Source organism: Malaya genurostris, chromosome 2 (genome assembly GCF_030247185.1).
Source record: "Malaya genurostris strain Urasoe2022 chromosome 2, Malgen_1.1, whole genome shotgun sequence".
Classification (NCBI taxonomy): domain Eukaryota; kingdom Metazoa; phylum Arthropoda; class Insecta; order Diptera; family Culicidae; genus Malaya; species Malaya genurostris.
Genome location: NC_080571.1, coordinates 318,309,329 through 318,335,398, shown reverse-complemented (window position 1 = coordinate 318,335,398; position 26,070 = coordinate 318,309,329). Strand labels below are relative to the sequence as shown.

The window sequence follows — 26,070 nt, the reverse complement described above, 5'->3', positions numbered from 1 at the left end:
AGGTCGATGAGAACTGCAAACATCAATAGAAATGTTGATTGATCAATTTCACTAACAAATCTAAAACTAGAGTAAGAAAATGTTTTCTAGAAATTCCAATAAAAAACCAAAACTACCATCTGATATTATCGAACCACTTTAATTATTCAAAAATTTCGTCCCCATCAATTGAACCTACTCATAATTAACCTTCTTAAGTTCTTTCCGATTTTTGATGTGCTTGAATTTGGTCTCTCCTTTCCTATCCCTATTGAACGTCTTGAAGTGCCCAAGGCCTCGGTTACCCGCCCGTCGATCCGAGTTTTGTATTTTGAAGCTCTTGCCAAAGTCAACGTAGGGTGGTTGTGTAAAGCCGAAATTTTTCGCCACCTGCACCAAATCCAGATTGCCTACGTTGAACACGTCCTTCATGTGGTGTCCTTCGTAGGCGCGTACGTACGACTTAAACGCCAACTTTCCGGACTGATTCAGGAAGTAGTTCTTCGACAGCAAATGTTCCAGCTGTAGCTGAATGTCGGCAATTTTGTTCCACGAAAACTCAAACTCATTCAGCGGAACTTTGGCCTGTTTCAAATACTTTAGAAACCCGACTTCCTCCGGACGTAGGATGAGCAAAGCATGCCCGCAAAGATTTTCACCACGTGCCGTCCGACCGACCCGGTGGATGTACTCCTTTGTGTCGTTTGGCGGGTCGTACTGTACAATCCAATCGACAGCCGGAATATCTAATCCACGAGCGGCAACATCTGTACAAAGCAACACTCCGGACTCGGCGTTGCAGAATTGGAAGAAAACCGACGTACGTTTGGCTTGTTTTTGTTTGCCCTGTTCAAGAAAATGAAAACACGTTAATTCTAGACCCGAAAAGCAACCATGAATACCTACATGAATTGAATTCACTGGCAGGTCAATATAATTGAACAGCTCATGGTGGAATTTTACCGACAAACAAGACGAAAAGAACACCATCACCTTCTTCTTGCGATTCTTCTTCAAAAACGTGAACAAAACTAGCAGACGTTTCTCCGAAGGACACACAATATATCCTTGTTCCAAACCACTGACGGTCGCCACCGTTTTGTTGTCATCTACTCCAACGTAGATTGGTTCGGATTTCAAGGCCAATTTACCCAGTTCCTCCGTGCGTGACGTTTGTGTCGCAGAAAACAACATTGTCTGTCGTTTTTCTAAAAATCAGCATATGTATGAATGTTTACCACATAACCAAACCTTACTTACTTGGAAGAATGGCGATAATCTGCTTCATATCTTCTTCGAACCCGATCTCCAGTATCCGATCACATTCGTCTATCACCAAACACTGCAAATTTTTAAATAGAAAGTTTGGAGTCCCCTTCAGGTGATCCAACAGACGGCCAGGAGTTGCGACTATAATGTTCAAGCCCTTCGAGAGCTTTTCATTCTCCGTATGCCGAGGTGCTCCCCCCATCAGTAATCCGTAAGTATGGTGATGATGTGCCATCAGTTCCTTCAAGACGCCAAATATTTGCATGGCCAGCTCGCGTGTGGGTGAAATGATTATTACACCAGTACCATTTCGGGGTTTGAATTGCAATTTATATATCAATTCTACTGCCGGAATGAGGAAAGCTAACGTTTTCCCGCTGCCAGTTTTTGCCGATCCAATCAAATCTCGACCCTCCAGCAACGGTGGAATAGACTTTGCCTGAATTTCTGTCATTTTTGTAAATCCCATTTCTCCGATCGCTTTCATGGTACTGTCCGAGACTCTACCTTTGAGACTTTCGAACTCTTGATTCCCCAATAACACTTCATATGAGTTATCTCCTCCAACTATTGGCACATCTTGTTCACCATTTTCCGACGCTTCCTCGACGTTCGAGTTATCTTCCTCATCATCGCTATACTTCGGTCTTTTAACAACTAGAAACAAAGAAATCAGTAGCAGTTCCAGTACTCCGTGAGACTATTTTAACCAACACGACACAAATTTATACTTACATGCTCCAGCCTGAGCCTCATTGTTCGACCGTTTCTTTTTCTTCTTTTCCGATTTCGTTTGCTCTGATTCTAACTCAAAGTTCTCATCCAAATCTTCTACAGATGCTAAAAAACGAGGAAAAAAATTACTTAAACTCGGACATACTTGTGACTCCAAGAGTCAATAAGTGTCTTACCTTTGCCATTACTAGCGGATGCAGTCGATTCATGTTTTTGCTGGTTTTTGTTTTTATTTTTCTTACCCATAATTGTGCTTATTTCGAATTAATCCGGTAGAATTTTCACACAAAATCAAAGAAAATTCTTAAATTTCACTAGGCCAAACTAAAACACGACACACGTGCGAAGGATTGCTTCGTTGATTTTACGGTCTTCGATTTTATTTCGCCAAATTTTGACATTTACTGGAAACCCCAGTGAGTTTGGCAACAAATCTACACGCTTAGTCGGTCTTGGTAGGTTTTTCGTTGATTGTAAATTACTTGGCGCAAATACCCAATAATTAAGCTCGTCTGACGAAACTCACAGTTGCGTTTCGAATAAGATTGACGCATACATCCCAGTGAGAAATTGGGTTATCCATCGGACCAACTGTGGAATGTATTGGACCAACGGAACACTTGTTGAAATTTTAAGATGTACACATACAAAAAAATAACATTGGTTAATCTAAGAAGATCGGTGGTAAATTTGAGAGCTTTCGCTGGTTCTTTTTTGCAGAGAGTAAAAACTATCAATTTAAGAGCTGAAAAACTTTTATTTCGAAAGTGGTTCTGCGTTGAAAATAAAAAGTTATACCTTTCAATTAAGATCATGTTTTTGTATGAATGATATCCGAATAAAAAATATTGTAGACAAATAATACGATTTGCTGTAACAAAACCTTCCACAATTTTGCTTTGACCATTGAAAATTTTTTTAATGTATTATTATACACTATTCAATTAATTGTGAACTAGCTTTTTACAATAGAATGTATAGAGTGTTAAGTATCGTAACAAATCAAATCATAAAATTTTCCCACGCATGTTTTTTTTAAACAATCAAATGTATAGTTTGCATATTGATTGAAACACCACGTGTACAATAAATTCAATTGTGGAATCGTAGAAACAATATATTGAATGGTTGGAAATGAAAACTATCTTGTCAAGATACAACAACATGTATTGTAACTAATAGATCTAATTGTGAATCAATTGTTTATGATGTAAAATCAATGGTTTATTTATTTACGGGTAGTGTACGCATAATAATATATAAGCTATATGGGGCATTCCACGGAATATTAGCCACCCAAATTGTTTTTTTTTTTCATCTAACTAATTTTTTCGGTAAAGAACTCGAAAATATTCGACATGTATTTTTTATTTCAATATAGTACGTAGAATTTTCGAGATATGATTTTTTAAAGTTTCGCATTTTCAAAAATGAGCCTTTTGTAAACAGCCTGTGCTGTAAAATCTAATAAATATACAAAAATTCGCCCAAGACATGAAATGTGCGTCTTTTTCTTAGCTTTCAAATAAGCGATTCCATAAAACAACCTTTCAAGTTAATATAATGAAAAAAGTTAAAAATTAATAAACAAATAAAAAAAATTCAAACTTGGGCCTATTTTTTTCTTTTTTTTTTGTTGAAAAAAGAAGCCTTAGGGTTTTAACTCAATCTTGGCAAAGTTTCAGGGTGGAATGATTAATACTTTCGAAGCAGTGAATTTTTCAATCACGACCCGCACGCACGGAGCGTACGGCAGCGCAACTGACTCGAATACGGGCTTAACATATCACGCCACTGATCGATTCCAAACTTTGACAATTTATTTTTAGCAACGTTTCTGTTTAGATCACAGTGTAAAAATGAATTCAAACATCAAAATCGTTGCTACAATCCATTGAACTTTGACTCATTTCATCTGTTTTTCAAAGAAGGGCGAATCTTACAAAAGTAAACAAATCGAGTTTCTCTCACCTACCAATAAATTCTCCAAAATCCTACAATTTTGCTTAAAAAATCGGATTCTACAAAAATCTCAATCTTAGTAATTTAAAGAACTATAAAGGGCGAAACTGTCATTCCATTTGTTTACGAAAGTTTCGCCCTCCGTGTTCCATGCAAACAAGCAGGGCGATACTTCAATTCCTAGTAAGGAAGGGCGAAACTATTTGTTTTCTTTATTTTTGATGGTTTCCGAACCTTTTACTACTGGAAATAATAAATGAGACGATAAAATTACCCGAATATTTATCTTAGTCACGAAAACCAACTAATTTCACAAAAAATGCCCAAGGGCGTAACTTCATCATTCACACAGGAAGCATAAAAGTAAACAAATCGAAAAAGGGCGAAACTCTTTTTATGTTGATTTATTCAGTAGATATAGAAGGAAAGTGGTAAAATTTGCATACTATTTAAAGATAAACGAACAGATCATCGACTAATCAAAAATTGATCTGAGAATATACGATGATTTCTGAATACGATTTGAAACCAAAGTCGAAACATTCATCGATGTTTTTCTCCATTTGCTGTCAATGTTAGATTCGCCGTTCTTTGAAAAACAGCTGATTTTAGCAAAAATCAAAAACATTCGATGCGTCGGGTTTCTTCTTCTCTTCTTGAGAAACTCGATTTTTTGCAAGCAAATGATTTTTTGTGTGCACCGTGTAAAATTGTTTGACTTTGATAGTTATTATTTTTCTGTAGGATATGAATATTCATGATTTTTAATATAAAGACAACAAAAGTTTGATAAAAAATTAAATTTTTTTCCCACCAGATTGACTACTTTCGTAACAAAATAGTTAAAACTCTCATCTTTCACATGAAATTTTTGTTTCAAATCGGTAAGATAATCGGAAGCAAATATGGTTCATTCTAAAAAGGCAATCGATATTTTAAAATTTGAGAAATGCAATGTTACAATGTAAGTAAATGTAAAAATTACTTCTGTTTAGTCGCTGAATATAGACACATTGTCATCATTGTCATCAGTCTCAGAGGATTCAGGATCTGTGATCACTATTGCATCAGAAGAATTTTCCCTCACAGCTGAATAGCGAAAATTGCATCATTTCGAAACTCTTACAAAACTGTATGTCATCACTATTTCAATACTCACGTGAATGTTTTTCCCCAATTTCACTCGTTTTCTGTCTACACGGTCCACATGAAATGTCATATTCTTTCAAAAAATCGAGTTTCTCAAGAAGAGAAGAAGAAACCCGACGCAACGAATGTTTTTGATTTTTGCTAACATATCGAGTCATAGTTAAATTGAATAGATTTAATAAAAGGAAATTGTGAAACATTTCCTATTAAGTCATTTCCTGAATTTACATAAACTTTTTTCAGGTTATTTAGATAACATTAATATTTATGTTATATCAAAGATATCATATTAACAAGATATCCAGCTCTCACATTTCCCGAACAAATCATTGGCAACATCCTTTTTTGCGAGCATATCGCCCCCAGGCGAGCCCGCATCGAATATTATACATAGAAGTAGGGGAGAAAAACGTCAAATTCGCGCGCGCCAAAATAGCAGGGTTGCGCACCCATACAATTGACATGATATGTTGAATGTGATGCCGTGCGATGGCGTTGCTGAACTGAAGATTGACTTCGCTCCAAGCTGACAGGGTCTGGTTATATGGAACCTTTTTTTCAACATACTGTTACCGAAGATAAACTCAAGATGGAGTGGTCTGCGATTTCTTATTTATCATTTCAATAGGACCTCTCGATGTGCTCGGTTCACTGTCAGTTTCAGTCTTTTGAAGTAATCCCATAAAAGGTTGTCGATGAATGTTTCAAATTGTATTAGAAAATCAATTTAGGATTAGTCGATGAATTGTTAGTTCTTCAAAAGGCATGCAAATTTTACCACTTTCCTTCTATATTCACTGAATAAATCAACATAAAAAGAGTTCGCCATTTTTAGATTTGTTTACTTTTGTGCTTCCTGTGTGAGTTATACGCCCTTGCGCATTTTTCGTGAAATTGGGTGTTTTTTGCGGCTAAGACAAATATACGAGTAATTTTATCGTCTCATTCACTATTTCCAGTAGTAAAAGCTTCGGAAACTATCTAAAATGAAGAAAAAAGTACGGGTGTATAATGTCACAGACATAACTGGATGTCGTGAATACGAATATAACTGAAACGCTTTATTCTTGCTTTCAAATATCAAACTAGAATTTGAAACGATGCACCAAATGCTATGCAATTTATATAGCAAATTAATAGAAAGTTCTTACAACAACTACGAACTCCAACTGGTTGAAAAAAAGACCGTATTCAGTACAATATGTTGAAAAGAACCGTCTCGAAGAATTCAGGAGTTAGAGACTGGACCTGAGTTTAAGAACTAAATTCAGAACTTAGAACAAGCTCAGAATTCAATTGCAATTTAGTTTTTGAACTAGTTTCGAAACTGAATTCAGTTCCGGAATCTAGTTCAAACATGCAGGTTCTGAATTCTAAACCTGTATTCTGGAACTAAGTTCCTGAAACATAATTTTGAAAAAAAATTCTCCTCCCGACGATTAAGTCCAAAGTACAAAGCAAAAAGTGTGCTCTCATTATTCTGCTGCTTTCGACGATCAAAGTCCGAATGAAAGCACGACCCAAGTGTTTAATGCCTTAAACTTGATTTGTTCCTTACTGATGTTGGTGGGAAAACCTCACCTCGACATTCAGTTCCGTCTGAAGCACTAGAAGAAATGAACGATTTTCACCTTTTATACTCGTCCAGTAGATAATCGGAACTAATATGTGCTTGACTACCTCAAAACCGTCGTCCGGGTGCGAAAAAGGCAAGCGAGCATGATGAATTCTCCTCATTATTTCCAAAAGTTTTAGACAATTGTGTTATTATGTTATTATTTATGGTTTTCTCACGCTGTTGAAAATTCAATCACAAATTCTTGATCATATTTCCGATAACTTGTAGAAAACATTATGTTGTTGGATTAAGTACATCAAGAGATATTCGTGATAAAGTTTTGCCCATTCTTGTACAGGGTAAATTTTGAAAAGGCGTCACATAGTAAAGAAGGTCGGTGTTCACGACAAAAAAAGTTTCGCCCTTCCTTGCCAGCAATTGAAGTATCGCCCTGTTTGTTGGCATGGAACACTGAGGGCGAAGCTTACGTAAACAAATGGAATAACAGTTTCGCCCTTTATAGTTTTTTGTATTACTAAGATTGAGATTTTAGCAGAATCCGAATTTTTAGGCAAAATTGTAGGATTTTGAAACATTTATTGGTAGGAGAGAGAAATTCGATTTGTTTACTTTTGTAATATTCGCCCTTCTTTGAAAAACAGCTGAAAAGTCGTCACTCTGGTCATACACTTAAATAAAAATTCACGTTCGATTCACTTGAAAAATCACGTAAAATGGTTTCAAACGTCAAATTGAATATTTTACGTGACGAAAATAAATGTTATACGAACATCCCTTAGAATGAATAGAGTCATCACATAAATTTTACGTGAATTGACCTAACGTCAAACAATCTACATGAATTTCCGGTGTGAAAAACTCGATTTTGAAAATGGCGAGCAGTGGCCCTCAAAGTGTAAGTAGTGTAAATATTTGCAAGAAATGTTATTTAATTACAACTTTTTACTACATCGACCGGACCATTCCAGTATGAAAGTTTCCATGTGTTCGAATGGACCGAGTGCCTGCGTAAATCCGGAAGTGTGCCCGCTCCTGTCGAATGCTTCAAACAGGTCGTTGGTCCACCGAAAAACGAGTTCAAAATCAAAATTAATCTAGATACACTGGACTCATGTAATGCAACCTCAACCTGCATCGGTAGTGTTGTGGGAGTTCTCGGATCTCGACTTCGGCTTCGGTTGGATGGCAGCAAAGACATCATATTAACAAGATATCCAGCTCTCACTTTTCCCGAACAAATCTTTGGCAACATCCTTTTTTGCGACCATGACGCCCTCAGGCAAGTCCGCACCGCATCACGTAAAGTAGGGGAGAGAAATGTCTCACCCATACAATTGACATAACATGTTGAATGAGACGCCTTGCAATGGCGTTGCTGAACTGCTGAACTGAAGATCGCTCCAAGCTGACAGGGTCTGATGGCAGTGACAAAATAAAACAATTTCTGGAGGCTTGTCGATTCGAGATCCCACGACGTTATTAGTTGCTGTTTAATGTAATATATTAGTTTATTTTCATTCGTAACCGAATGTTCGAAGTGAGCACACGCGTTTTTTAACAATCGACATCGGTAAGACGAAGGTGCCTATCACAGCAGAGGCTGTAGTATAGGCATTAAATAAAAGTGATAAAAAGTAGCATCCCCGCAAGTAAGTTCTGTCTGTGCACCGGTTTTGTATCAGTATCGACAGTAGACGCTATTGTGCTATCCTCGGGCAGCAGTTATTTCTATTGTTTGCTACCCGCATCACAGCAGCCAAATCCTGAGTCAAGGTCACGCTGAAGCACAACGAAGGAGTGAAGGAGCAACTCACCTAACAGCTTACCGTGACATACTGTTAAGTATTTTCTCAAACTTTTTCTTTCAACTTTTACTATTCATATATTTTCTTTTCATTTTATTTCTTTCTTTCTCATTTCAAGTGCGGGAGACTTCTTTACTCCCGCACTTTAAATATGAATATTGATGACAGGGGGGGTGTCTCGGAGGAGGGCGAAGCTGAACGAATGAACGAAGAACATTTAGAGGCTGAGTTTGCTTCCGAGATGCCATCTACCCCTCCTATACCATCTCCCCCTCCGATACCATCTCCCCCTCCGATACCATCTCCCTCTCCGATGCCATTTCCCTCTCCGATGCCTCCATCTCCCTTTAAGATATTGCCTGCTCGCCAGAAAGTTTACCAAGACGATGGCTCGGGGGGTCCGTGGGTGGTATACTTCCGGCCCAAATTAAAGTCTCTCAGAGTTTTAAATATTGCTCGGGACCTGGAAAAACATTACTCGGCAATAAAAACAATAGATAAGGTTTCGCAAAACAAGTTACGCGTTGTTGTGTCCGACCTGAAGCAAGCAAACGGGATTGCTACCAACGAGTTGTTCACGAAGGAGTACCGCGTGTACGTCCCGTCTCATGTGGTGGAGATCGACGGTGTGGTCCGTGACGAAAGTCTGACAATCGAAGATCTGATGAAGGACGGGGTAGGCCGTTTCAAAAACCCCGACCTTCAACCAGTGAAAATTTTGGAGTGCAAGCAATTTCACTCCAAATCGATAGATGGTAAATTTTACCAATCGGACTCATTTCGCGTGACTTTTGCCGGATCTGCACTTCCAAATTATTTGGTAGTGAGTGGAGTTCGTCTACCTGTTCGGCTGTATGTACCGCGGGTAATGCATTGTACAAGCTGCAAACAGCTAGGTCATACGGCAACCTATTGTTGCAACAAACTGCCATGCGGCAAATGCGGAGAGGCCCATGAGGACGATCTCTGCGGAAGAGCAGTGGAAAAGTGTTGCTACTGCGGGGAGAATCCTCATGATCTTTCGGTGTGCCCTACGTACATACAGCGTGCGGAGAAATTTAAGCGATCCGTGAAAGAACGTTCCAAACGTTCTTATGCGGAAATCTTAAAAAGAACCACTCCATCGACCCCTGAGAACCCGTTTGCAATCTTGCCAGTTGAAGAGGATACCTCTGACGACCCAGGCGAAGGACCTTCCTACACACAGGTTGAAGGAAGCAGGAAAAGACAAAATCTGGCTTCTCCCAAGCTTCCTCGTAAAGGCCTCAGACTGTCCTCTTCGTCACAAAAGAACCAAACGGAAACAAAAAGTGCTGACTCAAAACCGAAGCAAACACCTCCTGGGTTCAAAAAACTTAGGGATGATAAGGAGTACCCAGCACTTCCTGGGGCATCAAAAAACCCGAATGACCCCAAAGCACAACCAGAAAATCCAACAAACGCTGGATTATTGAAATTTTCTGATATCGTGGACTGGATATTAACAGCCTTCAATATTACTGATCCTCTGAAAAGCTTCCTAACTGCTCTACTGCCAACAGTAAGGACATTTTTAAAACAGTTGACTGAACAATGGCCCCTCCTTGCAGCGATCGTATCTTTTGATGGATAATTTACCACTGAGAATCGAAGATATGATCATTGTGCTTCAGTGGAATTGCAGAAGTATCATCCCAAAACTTGATTCTTTCAAACACTTAATACATACTCATAATTGCGATGTATTCTCCTTGAGTGAAACTTGGCTTACTTCTAACATCAACCTCGACTTCCATAATTTTAACATAATCCGCCTGGACCGAGAAGACTCTTATGGAGGGGTACTTTTAGGGATTAAAAAGTGCTATTCATTTTATCGTATTAACCTCCCCTCGACACCGGGAATTGAAGTTGTTGCTTGCCAAATTAATATTAAAGGCAAAGATCTATGTATAGCTTCTATCTACATTCCTCCCAGAGTCTCGATAGGGCATCGTCGGCTTGCAGACATCATAGAACTTCTTCCTTCACCGCGGCTGGTTTTAGGGGACTTTAACTCGCATGGTACAGGATGGGGCTGCTTATATGATGATAATCGTTCTTCGTTAATTCAAGATCTGTGTGACAACTTCAATTTGACAATTCTAAACACGGGAGAAATGACACGGAACCCTAGACCACCAGCACAACCAAGTGCGCTGGATTTATCCCTTTGCTCGACTTCGCTACAGTTAGATTGCAAGTGGAAGGTAATCTGTGATCCTCACGGTAGCGATCACTTGCCGATCATAGTTTCTATCACCAACCGTGGAAGACCATCGGAAACAATCAATGTTTCGTACGATTTCACACGAAACATTGATTGGAAACGTTACGCGAGCTCGATGTCTGAGAAACTGGAAACATCACAGGAGCTTCCTCCGGAGGAAGAGTATACATTTTTGGCTGGCTTGATTCTTGACACCGCAATTCAAGCTCAGACGAAACGAGTACCTAGCGCGCAAACTAGTATGCGTTCTCCCAACCCATGGTGGGACAAAGAGTGCTCAGAGCTGAAAACGAAAAAAGCTTCAGCCTTCATCTCGTTTAGAAGGAACGGAACTCCAGATAATTATCGGAAATACGCGGCGTTAGAATTTCAAATGAAAAGTCTGATTAAAGCTAAGAAACGCGGTTACTGGCGAAGGTTTGTTGACGGATTAACGAGAGAAACAGCAATGAGCACTCTTTGGAATACGGCCCGTCGCATGCGCAATCGAAATCACGCGAACGAAAGCGAGGAATATTCTAACCGCTGGATATTTGATTTCGCTAAGAAAGTATGTCCTGATTCTGTTCCGGAACAGAAGATATCCCGCGTCGCGACATTGAATACAAACGAAACACCGTTTTCGATGGTAGAGTTCTCACTTGCGCTCTTGTCGTGTAACAATAGAGCCCCGGGGTTAGACAGAATTAAATTCAACTTGTTGAAAAATCTGCCCGACTCTGCCAAAAGGCGCTTGTTGAATTTATTCAACAAGTTCCTCGAGGGTAATATTGTCCCACACGAATGGAGAGAAGTGAGAGTTATTACTATTCAAAAACCTGGAAAACCAGCCTCCGATCACAATTCGTATCGGCCGATTGCTATGCTTTCCTGTATTCGGAAATTGTTGGAGAAAATGATTCTCTTCCGTCTAGACAATTGGGTCGAAACAAATGGATTGCTTTCAGGTACACAATTTGGGTTCCGCAGGGGCAAAGGAACGAACGATTGTCTAGCGTTGCTCTCAACAGAAATTCAAATGGCATTTGCTCGTAAAGAACAAATGGCATCAGTTTTCCTCGACATCAAGGGGGCATTCGATTCAGTTTCCATTAACGTTCTATCTGAGAAGTTGCATCAGCATGGTCTTTCACCAGTTTTGAACAACTTTTTATATAATCTATTGTCCGAGAAACACATGCATTTTGAGCATGGTGATTTGACGACAAAGCGATTCAGTTACATGGGTCTTCCTCAGGGCTCATGCTTAAGCCCCCTTTTATACAACTTTTACGTAAATAACATTGATGAATGTATCAACACATCTTGCACGCTAAGACAACTTGCCGACGACAGTGTTGTGTCTATTATAGGACCAAAAACTGCCGATCTCCAAGGACCATTGCAAGATACCCTCGACAACTTGTCGACATGGGCTTTTCAAATGGGTATCGAGTTCTCTACGGAGAAAACTGAGCTGGTTGTATTTTCAAGGAAGCGAGAACCTGCGCAATTACAGCTTCAACTAGGGGGTGAAACCATAGCTCAGGTTTTCACATTTAAATATCTCGGGGTCTGGTTCGATTCCAAAGGTACCTGGGGATGTCACATTAGGTATTTGATACGAAAATGCCTACAGAGAATCAATTTCCTTCGTACAATAACCGGAACTTGGTGGGGCTCTCACCCAGGAGACCTGATCAGGTTGTACAAAACGACGATATTGTCAGTAATGGAATATGGATGTTTCTGTTTCCGCTCCGCTACGAATATTCATTTCATTAAACTGGAAAGAATTCAGTATCGTTGTTTACGTATTGCCTTGGGTTGCATGCAATCAACCCATACGATGAGTCTTGAAGTGCTGGCGGGCGTCTTACCGTTGAAAAACAGGTTCTGGGATCTCTCATATCGACTGCTAATCCGATGCGACATTTTGAATCCGATGGTGATAGAAAACTTTGAAAAGCTCGTCGAGCTTAATTCACAAACCCGTTTTATGTCCTTGTATTTTGACTACATGGCTCAGAATATAAATCCTTCTTCGTTTGTTCCCAATCGTGTTCATTTTGTGGATACTTCTAATTCTACTGTGTTTTTCGACACATCCATGAAAGAAGAAATTCGTGGAATCCCGGATCCTGTACGCCCTCAAGAGATCCCAAAAATTTTTAATAATAAATTTAAAGAAGTCGACTGTAATAAAATGTTTTACACTGACGGATCATATCTAGACGGGTCCACTGGCTTCGGTATATTCAATGTAAATTTCACCGCTTCCTATAAACTCAGTGATCCAGCTTCAGTTTACGTCGCAGAACTAGCTGCAATTCAGTATACCCTTGAGATCATTGACACTCTGCCCACAGATCACTACTTCATTGTATCGGACAGTCTCAGTTCCATTGAGGCTCTCCGTTCAGTGAAGCCTGGAAAGCACTCACCGTATTTCCTGGGGAAAATACGGGAACAATTGAGTGCTTTATCTGCAAAATCATACCAGATTACCTTGGTTTGGGTCCCCTCACATTGTTCCATACGGGGCAATGAGAGGGCGGACTCGTTAGCCAAGGTGGGCGCACTAGAAGGTGATATCTATGAAAGACCAATCTGCTTCAATGAATTTTTCAGTTGCTGTCGTCAGAAAACTCTAGCTAGCTGGCAGAATACATGGAATAGTGGAACTCTGGGACGATGGTTACACTCAATAATCCCACAGGTATCGACGAAAGCTTGGTTCCGGGGGTTGGACGTGAGCCGAGACTTTATTCGTGTAATGTCAAGGCTCATGTCTAATCATTATATGTTCAGCGCGCATCTCCGTCGTGTGGGGCTCGCTGAGAGTGGTGTCTGCGTTTGCGGTGAGGGTTATCATGACATCGAACATGTTGTTTGGACATGTGTCGAGTATTGTGATGCCAGGTCCCAACTCATAGGTTCCCTTCGGGCCCGAGGTATACCACCCTTCGTACCAGTCCGCGACGTCTTGGCAACTCGAAATCTTCCTTATATGACTCTCATCTATAACTTCTTGAAAACTATCAATGCTCAAATTTAGTGCTCTCCCTATCTCTTTCTCGTCTACAGCTCTACCGCACTCTTCTTTACGTTGCTGGAAGTATGGCCTGTGTAAACGATGCTTCGGAGCATGCACCTGCCTTGAACTGACTGAGTTGCTGGAAGCTACCCAAAAACGTCACATCAACGTCAGAACACACCAACGAAGCATCCCAATCCAGAATAATCTCTTCATTGCTACAAGCTGAAAAACATGAAGATTCATCGAACGCAAAATGTGTCTAAAAGATGTATGCCACAAACCAATGATGTATTCAAATTTCAATTCAATACTGTGTAGGTCCCACCCTCCCTATGTCCCCTTACTAACTGGGGAGTATGCCGCCCCGTAATACGGCATCCCTTTCTCTCTCCCTAACAACAAGACAATCGGCCACGTTAAGCTAAAGCAAATGAGCCTAATAAAAATTTTATTTGAAAAAAAAAAATTAGTTTATTTTCTGCCATTGAAATTCTATGCTAATTTTCTGAAATAAATGTTTTAAGGCATTTTTCCTTTCATAGATTTATATCAAAATCTGAAATCTCCCTTTTGACTTCAACCAATATTTAAAATAGTAATTCTCTGGTATCTAAATTTGATATAAACTGATAGCTAAATGTGATATGAACAGTACATTACATTTTACCTATGAAACACGTTACTTTTACTGGATTATGCATTAAACAGCTTTTAAATGCCAGTCCATTAAAACGTGAGTAGGGTGGAAAAGTTCACTATCCATGCTATCAACGAAAATCGGTATTTATCTGTACGATCCGTGAATTATCGGTATTTTGGGAGTACATATTTGTATTGCGGTATAGACGTCAAATATCTGTATAAATACCGATAAATCGGTATACCTGGCAACGTTGCACTCTAGGCTCATACACTCAGAAAAATATTATGGTAACAGTTACTATATAGAGGGCCAACCTGACCATGCGAGTATAGTGGTTTTCAGCCGACTATTAAATCAGATGATTTCAACAATAGTCAAGTTCATGTTTACTATAAATGGTATCGGCTCTAGAATAGTAATATTGAACAGTATATTGTATGAATAACTAATACGATTGAGATGGTTAGGCTAACCATGACCGAATCTTTATTTACATTGTAGTTTTCGCTATAACCAGAGCCATGGTATTTTTAACATTTCACTTCTAGTTATTTCGAAACTAAAGGCAGTGGTTGATTCAACAATGCTGAAGATCAGCAAAACATGAGCTAATGTTAAAAAGTTTTATGAATTTGAATTCTAGAACAAGAACAACAAAATAGTTTCATGGAATTTTATTTTATTTTCACATCATATTAAATGATGACATGCCTAGTGAAATGTTGAATAGCAACGTAGACACTGAGGAGCATTGTTTGGTAGCAGCAGTTGATCAAAGGCTCTGATGTCCGGTGGATTTTTTCCTGAAGCAGGAATGAGCAGCATGAAAGAAATTAATAGCCAAGTCCAGATGTAAACCTCGTTACCCACCTGCGATATGTTGGATGTTGTTTCTACAGCGACCGATAATGAATGATAAATCGTATACGAGACGTTGATTTCACTGGAAAACGTAGCCGTTGCCGGAAAAATGGTTGCAAAATTAAATTTCAATGACGGAAACTATTAAGGCTACAAACTTTACTCACCTGCAAGACCTACCAAATTACACAAAGTCATCATATAAAATATTTTTTTCATATCAATCACTGATGTGTTGCCCACGTACGAAATTTTCTGTTATATTGTAACTATATGTGACAATAACATAGAACATTCGTTTATACGTCAGCACAAAAAAATACATAGTCTGTTAAAAAACAAAAAATACACGAGAATGTGATTACTACATAAATTCTGTTGATATGGACTACATGAATAGTGTTTTCAAACTTCAACTTCATTTATGGTAACATTATTATACTATGAACATATTCACATGGTAGCAATAACTATTTAGCTTCTCATATATCAAGGCTCAAGAGCAATTTCACCTTACTAGAAATTGTGAGTTTAACTATTTGTTCTTATATTTGAGATGACTACCATTGTCAGTATGGCCATGCCAGAAAAGTCATAAATACAAATAGTTTAGTCAAGTCGTAGTCTTTGTTGTCTAGTAATTTATACAATACAGATGGTGAATAGTCATATATCATGCTATTTGCTACTATTTTAGCGTATAGTTGAAATGACAATGATAAACAGGTTGCGGTTACTATGGTTCTTTTCTCAGTGTAATATTAAACGTGTATTTCATAGTTTGTTCCTGTGGAAATCACTCACAGGGGATGCTTGCCTTCAACGTTGAGTCGATAATGCAGGATTTATTTGGGTTCGGAACAGCGCGGTGGCAAGGATAAGGCGCTCCAGCAAGTGCTATCGTAGGCAACATCTGGGGCATTTGGTGGGCATTCGAAGAGAGTGCAATGAACAAAAAATCGAGCATTTCAAATCGAATAAAGTCTTAATTTTCTTTACCGTAGTGATGATATTCTGATCGATAATTTGTGGGGAAGTGTGCTAAAGGGTACTGAATAAACAATAACTTAGTAATATCAAAATTTTTGTTAGCCATTCTTCTTAGGCCCGTGCGCATTTTCCCCATGGAAGATTTTTCAACAGTAAGTTCCATGAACAATAGAGTACTTTTTATATAAAAGCTCAAATAACTTGATTTTCATTTTAAATTTTTGCACCTTCCCCACTTTTTAAATCCCCCCCAACCCCACGGGAATGATTCCGGCGCACGAGCCTGTTCTTCATTGTTTTGGTCTTTGCAGAAGGATGCTGACTACAGTTACATGACGTCATAGCAGGGTACTGGTTCGGAATGAATACAAGCTGCAACATCTTCTGATTAGCGATGATATCTTGTGTTGTTTGTTTTGGGTAATTTGAACCATATCAAATGCATAGTCATCGCTTATCATGGTAGACTGACAATCAAAATTCGCACAAATTATATTACCATTCCGTCATGTTCCTTAAATTTTTGGTGCCTCCAGGTAATTTTAATTCATCTTATTGAAATCATTCCACAATTTAAATTGATCCCAATTATAGTATCCAAAGTGATTCGTCACTTCAGTATATGCCAACTACCTCAGGAATTACAAACCATTCAGAAGACATGTCGCAGTTTTGCCGATCGCGAACTGAAGCCAGTAGCATCAGATTTGGACCGAACCGGACAGTTTCCCGGAGATCAAATAGCGAAACTAGCCGATTTAGGATTTATGCGTATTACAGTCACTCCAGAGTACGGAGGATCCGGTCTGACTATGCTTGCACTTTCAATAATCGTTGAAGAATTGTCGAGGGGCTGTGGAAGTACAGGATCAATTGTTTCGATACATAACTGCCTGTATGCGAATCTACTGAATCGAGTAGGAACAACAGAACAGAAAAAGTCATTCTTCGGAAAGTATTCGAGTAGTGATATAGGCGCGTTTGCGTTAAGTGAATCGGATGCTGGTTCGGATGTAGCAGCGTTGAGTACCAGAGCCGTGGAGGACGGTGATAGTTGGATCTTGAATGGAGATAAAGCATGGGTTACCTCTGCTGCGGAGGCAAAATGTGCTGTCGTGTTTGCCACTGTGAATCCCAGCTTAAAGTATAAAGGAATTGCCGCTTTCCTGCTAGATTTCGAAAATACGAAAGGGTTAACGATTGGCCGTAAAGAGGATAAACTAGGTATACGAGCGACTTCTACATGTAATTTGCATCTGGAAAATGTTCGAATCCCTAGATCCAACCTCCTGGGAACGGTTAATGGTGGATTTCGAATGGCTATGGAACAACTTGATCGTGCTCGGATCGGAATCGCTTCGCAGGCATTGGGTATAGCGCAAGGCGCACTGGAAACTGCCACTCAATACGCTGCTCAAAGAATTGCATTCGGTAAACCATTGCTGAATCAGGCTTCCGTTCAAACTAGAATAGCCGAGATGGCTTTGAAAATCGAATGCACCCGACTTTTGGTTCGAAAAGCAGCCGTTGAAATCGACCAAGGTCTGAGGGCCACTAGATCCTGTGCGATGGCAAAATGGCATGCAGGTGAAACGGCCACCTTTGCGGCACACAACTGCCAACAGATCATGGGTGGAATGGGATTCGTAAAGGACATGCCGGCCGAACGATTCTACCGTGATGCAAGAATAACGGAAATCTACGGAGGGGTGACCGATGTGCAGAAGACAATCGTGGCTGAACACGTGATCAAAGAGTTGGGTGTGAAGTAGGACGGGTTTCTGTTTTGTTTGATACATACAATTACTGTTATTGTGGTTTGGGATGTGTTATGAGGGTACTCAATAAAAATGTGCAAATTTTTAAAACTACAGTTTTGATTAGTACTTCATTGAAATTTCTTCTTTATCGATTATAGCTTAACTCTTGGCGGTTGTTTTTTTTTTGCGTGGTGTGAAATGAAATTGTTTTCATAATTTTAGTTCGGTAATTTGAGTTTCTAAATCTGATGTGTTTTCATAAAGTAATGCTACATTTTAGTGCTTCGTTATATTAAATCAAAGACATGGTTGATTTGATCTTTGCACTATTAATTTATGCTTAATTAGAAAAGGAAAGCAAATGTTAGGTTTGAGTTATTAGAATAATTTTATTTCGGGTATAATGACTTACATATGATAGGCAGTCCAAACATCGTCAAGTCCCATATTGTCTAGTGGTTAGGATATCCGGCTCTCACCCGGAAGGCCCGGGTTCGATTCCCGGTATGGGAAATTTTTTGCTTTTTATCTCAGTTTAGTTTCTTTTCTCATTTTTACATGGGACATTGACAGTTTCTAGAAAAATGAAAAGTTTGATAATTTTTCTTTCATATCAAATAAACAGCTCGCGTTGCGAAGCAATTTATATTTTGAAACAAATTGTAATAATAAAACAGTGTAAGCTTAGACAACTACAATAGTGCCGAAAAATGCATTCATTTTGTATCGTGAATAGAAAATTCTGATTCAAACCAATCATTTTGCTTTTGTTTCCTGTTGTTCAAACTTCGGAAACAGACTTTCCACCTCAATCCAACTAAGTTTTCCGGTCGATAGGTTGCGCACTGTTTCAGCGACTTGATCCAGCTGTAGATTAATGTAGAATTAGATTCTGAAGAAACTGATTCTCGTTATAAAAAAAAACCTACCCCGATTCGAACCTGCTTCATTGAGTCTCGTTCGCGTAGTGTCACCGTGTGTGGTTCGTTCAAGGTGTCGAAGTCGATTGTGATTCCATATGGAATGGCAATTTCGTCCGTACGGGCATATCGTCGACCGATTGTTCCACTAGAGTCGTCTACTTTGTGGGAAACATCGACGCTGGTTAGGGCAGAAGCTTGAAGATACGAATTAAACAAAATAGGAATCGTAACGAGAAAAATAAAACAACAGAAAACTTACAGATCTTTTTGACGAAAGGCGCAAATTCGGCATTGTTGCTCAGTGGTAAAACTGAACATTTGAGTGGTGCTACAACCGGCGGTAGCGAGAAGAAACTGCGTTGCTCATCGCCTTCACGCATTCGGAAGCTGTGCTCTAGCAGTGAATACATAATTCGTCCCACTCCAAACGACGGTTCGATCACACTTGGAATAATTTCTTCGACATGAACGGTTTTCGTGTTGGTTTTGACTGCGATCATGTCACTGTTGAGAATCACTTCCGTACCATTCACGTCCAGGCTGTACTGTCCCGCATCAGACAAACTCTTGCCAATCTTTTCAACATCAGCCAGACTAAGGTTAGCTAGCAGCTCGGTTATATGTTTAGCTTCCTTCTTGAAAGTCTTTCCAATAGCGGCTTTGTTCGGTACCACTTCCGTAACCTCGACGGTTTTTGGAGAGGCAAATTTCTTTTCCGCTACAAGTTTCACACCGGTTGCATTCATGTGCTGTGTAAGATCGTAAGCTGATCGATCGGCACAGCCAACGCATTCGATCCAACCATAACTAGTTAAACATTCGGCATCCCAACAGTCACATGCATAGTGAGCCATTTCATTGCCCATGTGCTGGCGGAATCGTAAGCGATCCGGCAAAATACCAATCTTCAGCATGAACTGTTGAATGCGAGCCATGAAATAGCCAAGAGTTTGATTCGCCACTAAGCCGCTAGCCACAGCATCACCAATCGTGATTTGTTGAGCACTTTTTCCATCCATTTGGTTGCAGGCCGAATACAGTGTCATCACGATATCCTGAACATTCTCAAACTTGGGATGATCCTTCAGCAGAGGATCGCAGAAATGTTCAATTTCGCACATGGTGAACTCCCGAACTCGGATCAGACCCGACCGCGGCGAAATCTCATTACGGAAAGAGTTTCCAATTTGAGCAGCCGCGAATGGAAGCTTTCCCTGGTTGAACTCTAATAACCGTTTGAAGTTTACGAAAATTCCTTGAGCAGTTTCCGGCCGTAGAAATCCTTTCACCAGACCAGTTGGTCCGATTTGCGTCCCGAACATCAGATTAAACTCAATCGGTTCCGATAAATCATTACCAGTGATGGGACTCTTCATCGCAAACTTCTTCATTATGTCATTCATTTCATTCTTGTTCATACCGTCAAGCTTAATTACGATATCCGTGCATTCATCCTTTAGCTCCTGAGTGGCATCTTTCGCTGCCGCTATTTTCTCCAGATGATTCTTTATCAAATGGTCCAACCGGAAACATTCGCCGTTTTTAACATCCTTCACCATCAAATCGGCAAATCGGTCCACATGCCCGGAAGCTTTCAAGACAGGTTCCGGTGTTAAAATTGAACAATCCACTTCCAACATTTGCTCTTCCAGAACGAAAAACTGTCGCCAAGTGTTGATCATATTGGACTTCAGTGCGCATCCCATCGGTCCAAAATCATACTGGCCGGTAATTCCACCGTAGATCGCAAAACTCTGATCATAGAAGAATCTACGCTTCAAAAGATCTTCCATTCGTGCACGATCGAATGTGGCAACTGCCGGCACTAAGCTGAGCTCCTTTTCCTCTAAAATCTTTTTCCGAGCCTTCAGTTCATTGACCGCTTTTTTCACGTCGATTTCGGGAGCATTCTCGCTTTTCAACTTGCGAACCAGATCTCCCTGCAATACCATTTCTATTTTATTTTAAGATTCTTTATACCGATAAATTTATATGGCGAGATGGATCAACTATGGTCTTATCCTGTCGATAAGACAACAAAAAAAAAAATTATAATAGCCTACCTGTTCCTTGACGGCATTCCGTAGTGGAGCTAACGCTTCTTCAATTTTTGGATCCAGTGTCATATTCTCCAACAGTTGTTGTTTCAACTTTAAATCACGATGTTTCTTATTAGAACCCCAGTTGAATGGTTTTTTGCGGTTCAATCCAACGGTGTCCTGACTGAAATATTTTCGCTGCTGTGAAAGATATTGATTCAGCCGAACAGGATGATGAAATTTTTGCCCTAATAACGTCGAGCTGCAGAAAAATGAGGCCTGACTTAGACTAGTAGCGGCACAAATTCGATAAAGAACTATTCTACTGATAAATGTGTGAAGTGAGGTGTGCATTTAATGCCAACCTTTCAACAGGACTTTTAAACTTCGTTCGAGCATTCACCAAATAACTTGCGAAACTTCACGTCAGCACATTTACTTTTTGCTCGTCTGCCGATGAATAGAATCTATCGTTTTGACAGTTCGCACACCGCCAAGCCAACACATGTTTTGTATTTTCCTTTTGGCTTTCTATTCTGTGCAGGTCTGGCAATGAAAAATAGTATGATGGAACGCAAAGTCGTGTACCAGTAGTGAAATATAGATGTCGCACACAAAATTTTCGAATGCTATGATAGAGCGTTGTGTTTTAAAATTGCACTTGTAAAATCATTTATAAATTATTTACATCATTATTTGTTTATGCGAAAAGCTTATTTTCGTATAAGAAAAATCATGGTTCACCTCTATTTTTTTTGGCACTCAAGATTCTGTTTCAAACAATGAAAATTTTCAGTTACAATTTCAACATGTGGGAAAATGTTATGTTGATCATTATATGCATTTGTTCGTCGCATACTTTATGAAATGTTACTTGAAGCACTGTACAAGTGTGCAAATCTTTTCAAATATGTGATATTTCGATGAGCAACGGCTTTTAAACGACTTTCAATTTATTCCTCTAGCGTCCAAAATAACCTCAACCGAACCGAAACCGGATTTCGATATTAGTAAACACACCATCTTATAAAATTAAAAATGATTACACCGAACAAAAGAAAATAAATGTTCTAACATTTTAAAATGAACAGTTCATGTAAGAAAAATTCAGTCGTCATCATGTGAAAGGTTCAAATATTTAAACTTAGATGGCAGGTTTTGTGAAACTATAAACTATGCCAATAAACTTTCCAAGTTAAAAAAAAATTCCGGAGGTTACAGTAATACCATCCAATAACACATCACGTTGAAGAGGTATTTATTCACTTTCAAAAACGTTCACGTCGAAGTGAATGTTATACATAATGAAAATTATTGCTATGCATACACCCTCTGAAATTAATTGATTCCTCACATACAATTTACTCGAATTGACCACTCGTCAAACAATCTTTGTGAATTTCTAATAAGAAATATTCGATCCTAAACTGATCTCACATGGAAACAAATCAGTTGTGAAAAATTCATTAGCGAATTTTCATACCCGTTATATCTTAACACTGATGAATAAATTCACCAATGATCTGAAACTAAACCTTTCTGAAAATGTTAGGTGATAAGTGCATCAATAGTGATGATCAGGGCTGGCAATAATCAACTCCGTACTTCATCTTCACTGAGTTCAGCTCACCTGCAAATCGGTTTCAGAAGCATCACTGAGCGAGTTGAGTAACTGGGTAACTTGTGTAGAGAAAACACCGTAGTATCAAGCAATCAGCAGATGGGCGCTGAGTGTACATCAAATATTAGAATCCACTGAGAGACGATTTGTGAGTTGTGATTTGATGTGTTTGTACATCAACACGTTGAATCAGATTCTTATGACACTATCTCGCCTGTATTCTCCATCCACCGGCGGCCAACGTTCGAATCGATGCCTTTTCAATCCAATTCTCAACACATGTTCCCGTATGCTGGAAAACGCATTCGGCTCAGTAGCCAGTTGTGTGTAGCTCGAGACATGAAATTCAATTGTTTATGGTATACATCACGCTACGGTTTGACTTTTTTTCGTACATTAAGGTCTGAGGCCAGTGTGTTTTAGGATGTTTTAGAGGGCTATTTTCACGCTTCAAATTTCTCAGAAACGGTGACGAATTTCAAAAAACCCAACTGACAATCTTTTAGAAAATTAGTTTAGATTACTCTGTGAAAATTTCAGAACGATTCATTGACCTTAGCGGTCGGGAAAGTCTTTTTTCTGAAGGATGAATTGCCTAGCTGAAAACGGCAACTTTCAACATGTTCATTGGATATCTCGCCTTCAAAGGCATGCATCAAAAATCTATCCTGAAAATGTCTAGATAATTTAATTTAGATGCGATTAGTGCATAAAAACCTATATGTTGTCGCGATAAAAATGAAGTGAATGTTATTTTTGTGAACGCAAGTCGATTTCTATAGCGGCACCATTTCTTCTGCTCTTGTATCTTGTATGGTAACGTAACGAAACATGAGAGAGAAATAAAATCGGCTCAGAAAGGATGCCAAACAAGCGGTAGCTTTATTGGATTTTATGTGATGTAGTTAAACTTGTAACCGAAAATATCAAAACTTTCTTGGCCACTTGGCCACATCGAGAGTCATTTTGCACATTTGTGAGAGAGCATGGAGGGAAATGTAATACGCAGAGCGCGCCACGTGGTTTTAAGCGACCTACTGGCATCAGTCCTTAATGCTCATGCTCGTTTTGAGTACTAGCAAAAACAAATCCGAAAATCTGGGTTGTATTGGCAGCTCTGTGGATTAAGCATACACTCACCGGTGTAGCTCGGTACGGTGATGCCAAACTCTGCACTCATTTTTTATGAGAGTTAGATGCTATGAAATCAAAACTGAGAACCATCAATACCATCATAATTTGATGTCAGCGGTGCTCTGTATAGGTGAGAGTGTTTGTTTAGATCAGCGATGAGTTTCATCTTTACCATCATTTTACGGATTGCATCGTAAATCATAATCGTAAATATGTTATGCAGCTGATTGAAAAATATTACTCAATTTAGCTTGAGGTGTCAGGTAATCGCTACGCTACGCCAGTTCAAACGCTGCGCCTGTTGTGTGTTAGAGACATACAAAATGTTGCGCTCCTGTTGCTTCTATACATCAAATTTATGCTAAATAGCGTTTTATTGGGTTGAATCTAAAGTGTTTTGTGTCATCAATCAGCTGAAATTAAAACAGCTTTTTGTCGCAATAATCACTATTCGGAATGTGGAACAAAATATTGTTGATCATATTGACCACTCTACGTGCATATGAAATATCGCTGTTGATATTTTTCAGTTGCGATTTAGTTTCGGATTCATTCAGCAGAGATTTTTATGGAAATATAATAATTTAATCTTGCACGAATCACTTCGGTGTCGAACTGCAGCGTAAAAGAAATTCAGCATCGAAATATCATTGGAGATTTTTCTCCCTTTCAATTTCGGAAAATTCGTCATCACTGACACCAAAAATACCTTGTGAACTTCGAGGTTCTAAGTTTTGTGGATGCTTGTTTCATGAATGAAAATCTCGGAAGTGAATATTTCACGAGTGATAATGAAATGAAGTTTTTCTGATGATGATTTTCCCAACACTGCCACTCCCAAAATCTTATTGGCTGCAATGGAATTTGAGCATGATTCGGTATCTAGTGCAGAGTAGCGCGTGTTACAGTTTGAAGTCCTTTCTTAGTTGATCAGAAGCACGCCATGGAACTTGCATGTGTTGAGTTTTAGCTTTCTGATTTTTTTTATTTTGCATCGTCGCACCATGATGGTTTGAATTTTTAACACACTTCACCGGAACCGGAAGTCGAGGGTCTGGGGTCCACTAGGAGATTGATAGTACCTATTAGCTCTCTCCGGACAGTACCAGCCTAGATGCCGTGTGGAATCCGGCGGAAAAAAATGAACCAAGAATAGATAAACTGGGTTTCTGCTTCCATGTCGTAAAAGGCGACAATTGCAGGAGTTTCTTTTTCCTTTCAGTTATCAGATATTTTCAATATTTCACTTCTGATGACTCTATTTTAAATTATCTAAATTATCTCTTCATTCAACCTATCAATTTCCGTCTAGCTACGGAGAAAAGTTTTATTTAGAATGTTTTCTTTTTCCATGTTATTGATTGTCTTTCAGGATTATAAATTGAATGATAAAAATCAACTATTGCACAAATCCGTTGATATTACAAAGTTAATAACAGAGATAACATATATCGGTATATTGAATACATAGTAAAAAACACTTGATATTAATATTTCAAACAAAAAAATTATTAATTTTCTTGGTAGCCGCCTGCCCAGATCATCCAATATAACCATTTAATAATTTTAATAAATAATTAAAATAATAAAGCGGAAATAATACAGAATCAAGACGCGCGTGAAATCGGTTGACCTTTATTTGGTGATTTAAAATGATTTTATAACAACTGTTTAGGATAGTTCAATGCAATGAATCAACTATTTTGTCTAAATCCTATTCACTCGTTTATTTTGTATCACGTAATTTCATTTATAAAAAAATAGGGAAGTTCTTATTCTTTACGCGATAGTATTGCAAATTTTTCTTTAGTTTCCTCGAAAAAAAGCTGTGAATCAAGACTTCCCGGGTCTTCAATATAGGATATTGTTGTAACGTTCACTCGGGAAGTCAGTGAGTTTAGTGGTTCATCCGAGCATCTTGAAACCGGAACATATTAAGTCGCGCGCGAAACCAATACTGAATTTTTTACTATCAAATATCCTTCTCCAGTGACACTTGTGGAGTGCGCAGTAGTATATACGGCCTCTAGTAACAACAAGTGTTGGACTAACATCCCTTCCCATTCCTTAGACGATCTACGTTCGGGTCTGGCCGGCGCCGGTACTGATCGATGAATTCTGGGATTACCAGAAGTATATTGAAGGATGATTTACAAGTCCCAGGTCGGATCATCTAGAAACTCCTTGTACAATTTCAGCTAATCCCGATCAGTAACGGAGTAGCAACCAGGGGTGGTCGCTCAAGCTCAAGCTCAAGCTCACTTCACCGGAACCGGAAGTCGGATCAATCAGTTTAGAGTCAAATCTAGAAGAATTTTACCCCCCTCGCTCTAAATGATGGTGCGCCATTTTAA

General features: G+C 39.1%; 3 protein-coding genes and 1 non-coding gene across 8 annotated transcripts; 2 read left to right on the top strand and 2 right to left on the bottom strand.

Moving 5' to 3' along the window:
• Positions 1–120: 120 nt before the first annotated feature.
• On the bottom strand, positions 121–2,382 carry LOC131431243 (probable ATP-dependent RNA helicase pitchoune). The gene is made up of 5 exons (XM_058596843.1): positions 2,160–2,382; positions 1,984–2,088; positions 1,240–1,905; positions 886–1,187; positions 121–825 (listed from the first exon to the last, which is right to left on the bottom strand). Exons 1-5 carry the CDS (start codon positions 2,227–2,229, stop codon positions 175–177), a joined length of 1,794 nt encoding a protein of 597 aa, XP_058452826.1. The 5' UTR covers positions 2,230–2,382; the 3' UTR covers positions 121–174.
• Positions 2,383–16,112: 13,730 nt separating this feature from the next.
• On the top strand, positions 16,113–18,107 carry LOC131431242 (short-chain specific acyl-CoA dehydrogenase, mitochondrial-like). The gene is made up of 3 exons (XM_058596841.1): positions 16,113–16,391; positions 16,551–16,775; positions 16,834–18,107. The coding sequence occupies exons 2-3, from the start codon at positions 16,748–16,750 to the stop codon at positions 18,009–18,011; spliced, it is 1,206 nt and encodes a 401-aa protein (XP_058452824.1). The 5' UTR covers positions 16,113–16,391; positions 16,551–16,747; the 3' UTR covers positions 18,012–18,107.
• Positions 18,108–18,440: 333 nt separating this feature from the next.
• Trnae-cuc (transfer RNA glutamic acid (anticodon CUC)) lies at positions 18,441–18,512 on the top strand. The gene has a single exon. It is a non-coding gene; the product is annotated as a tRNA-Glu (tRNA).
• A 113-nt stretch (positions 18,513–18,625) lies between these two features.
• On the bottom strand, positions 18,626–21,453 carry LOC131431241 (glycine--tRNA ligase). Of its 5 annotated transcripts, none has more exons than XM_058596837.1 (5): positions 21,327–21,453; positions 20,986–21,223; positions 19,182–20,862; positions 18,929–19,116; positions 18,626–18,866 (listed from the first exon to the last, which is right to left on the bottom strand). In XM_058596837.1, the coding sequence occupies exons 2-5, from the start codon at positions 21,046–21,048 to the stop codon at positions 18,756–18,758; spliced, it is 2,043 nt and encodes a 680-aa protein (XP_058452820.1). In that variant the 5' UTR covers positions 21,049–21,223; positions 21,327–21,453; the 3' UTR covers positions 18,626–18,755. The 5 variants fall into 5 exon arrangements, with proteins under 5 accessions (XP_058452820.1, XP_058452821.1, XP_058452822.1 ...); XM_058596838.1 differs by having other exon boundaries at positions 21,288–21,439; XM_058596839.1 differs by having other exon boundaries at positions 20,986–21,250; positions 21,327–21,433.
• Positions 21,454–26,070: the final 4,617 nt, after the last annotated feature.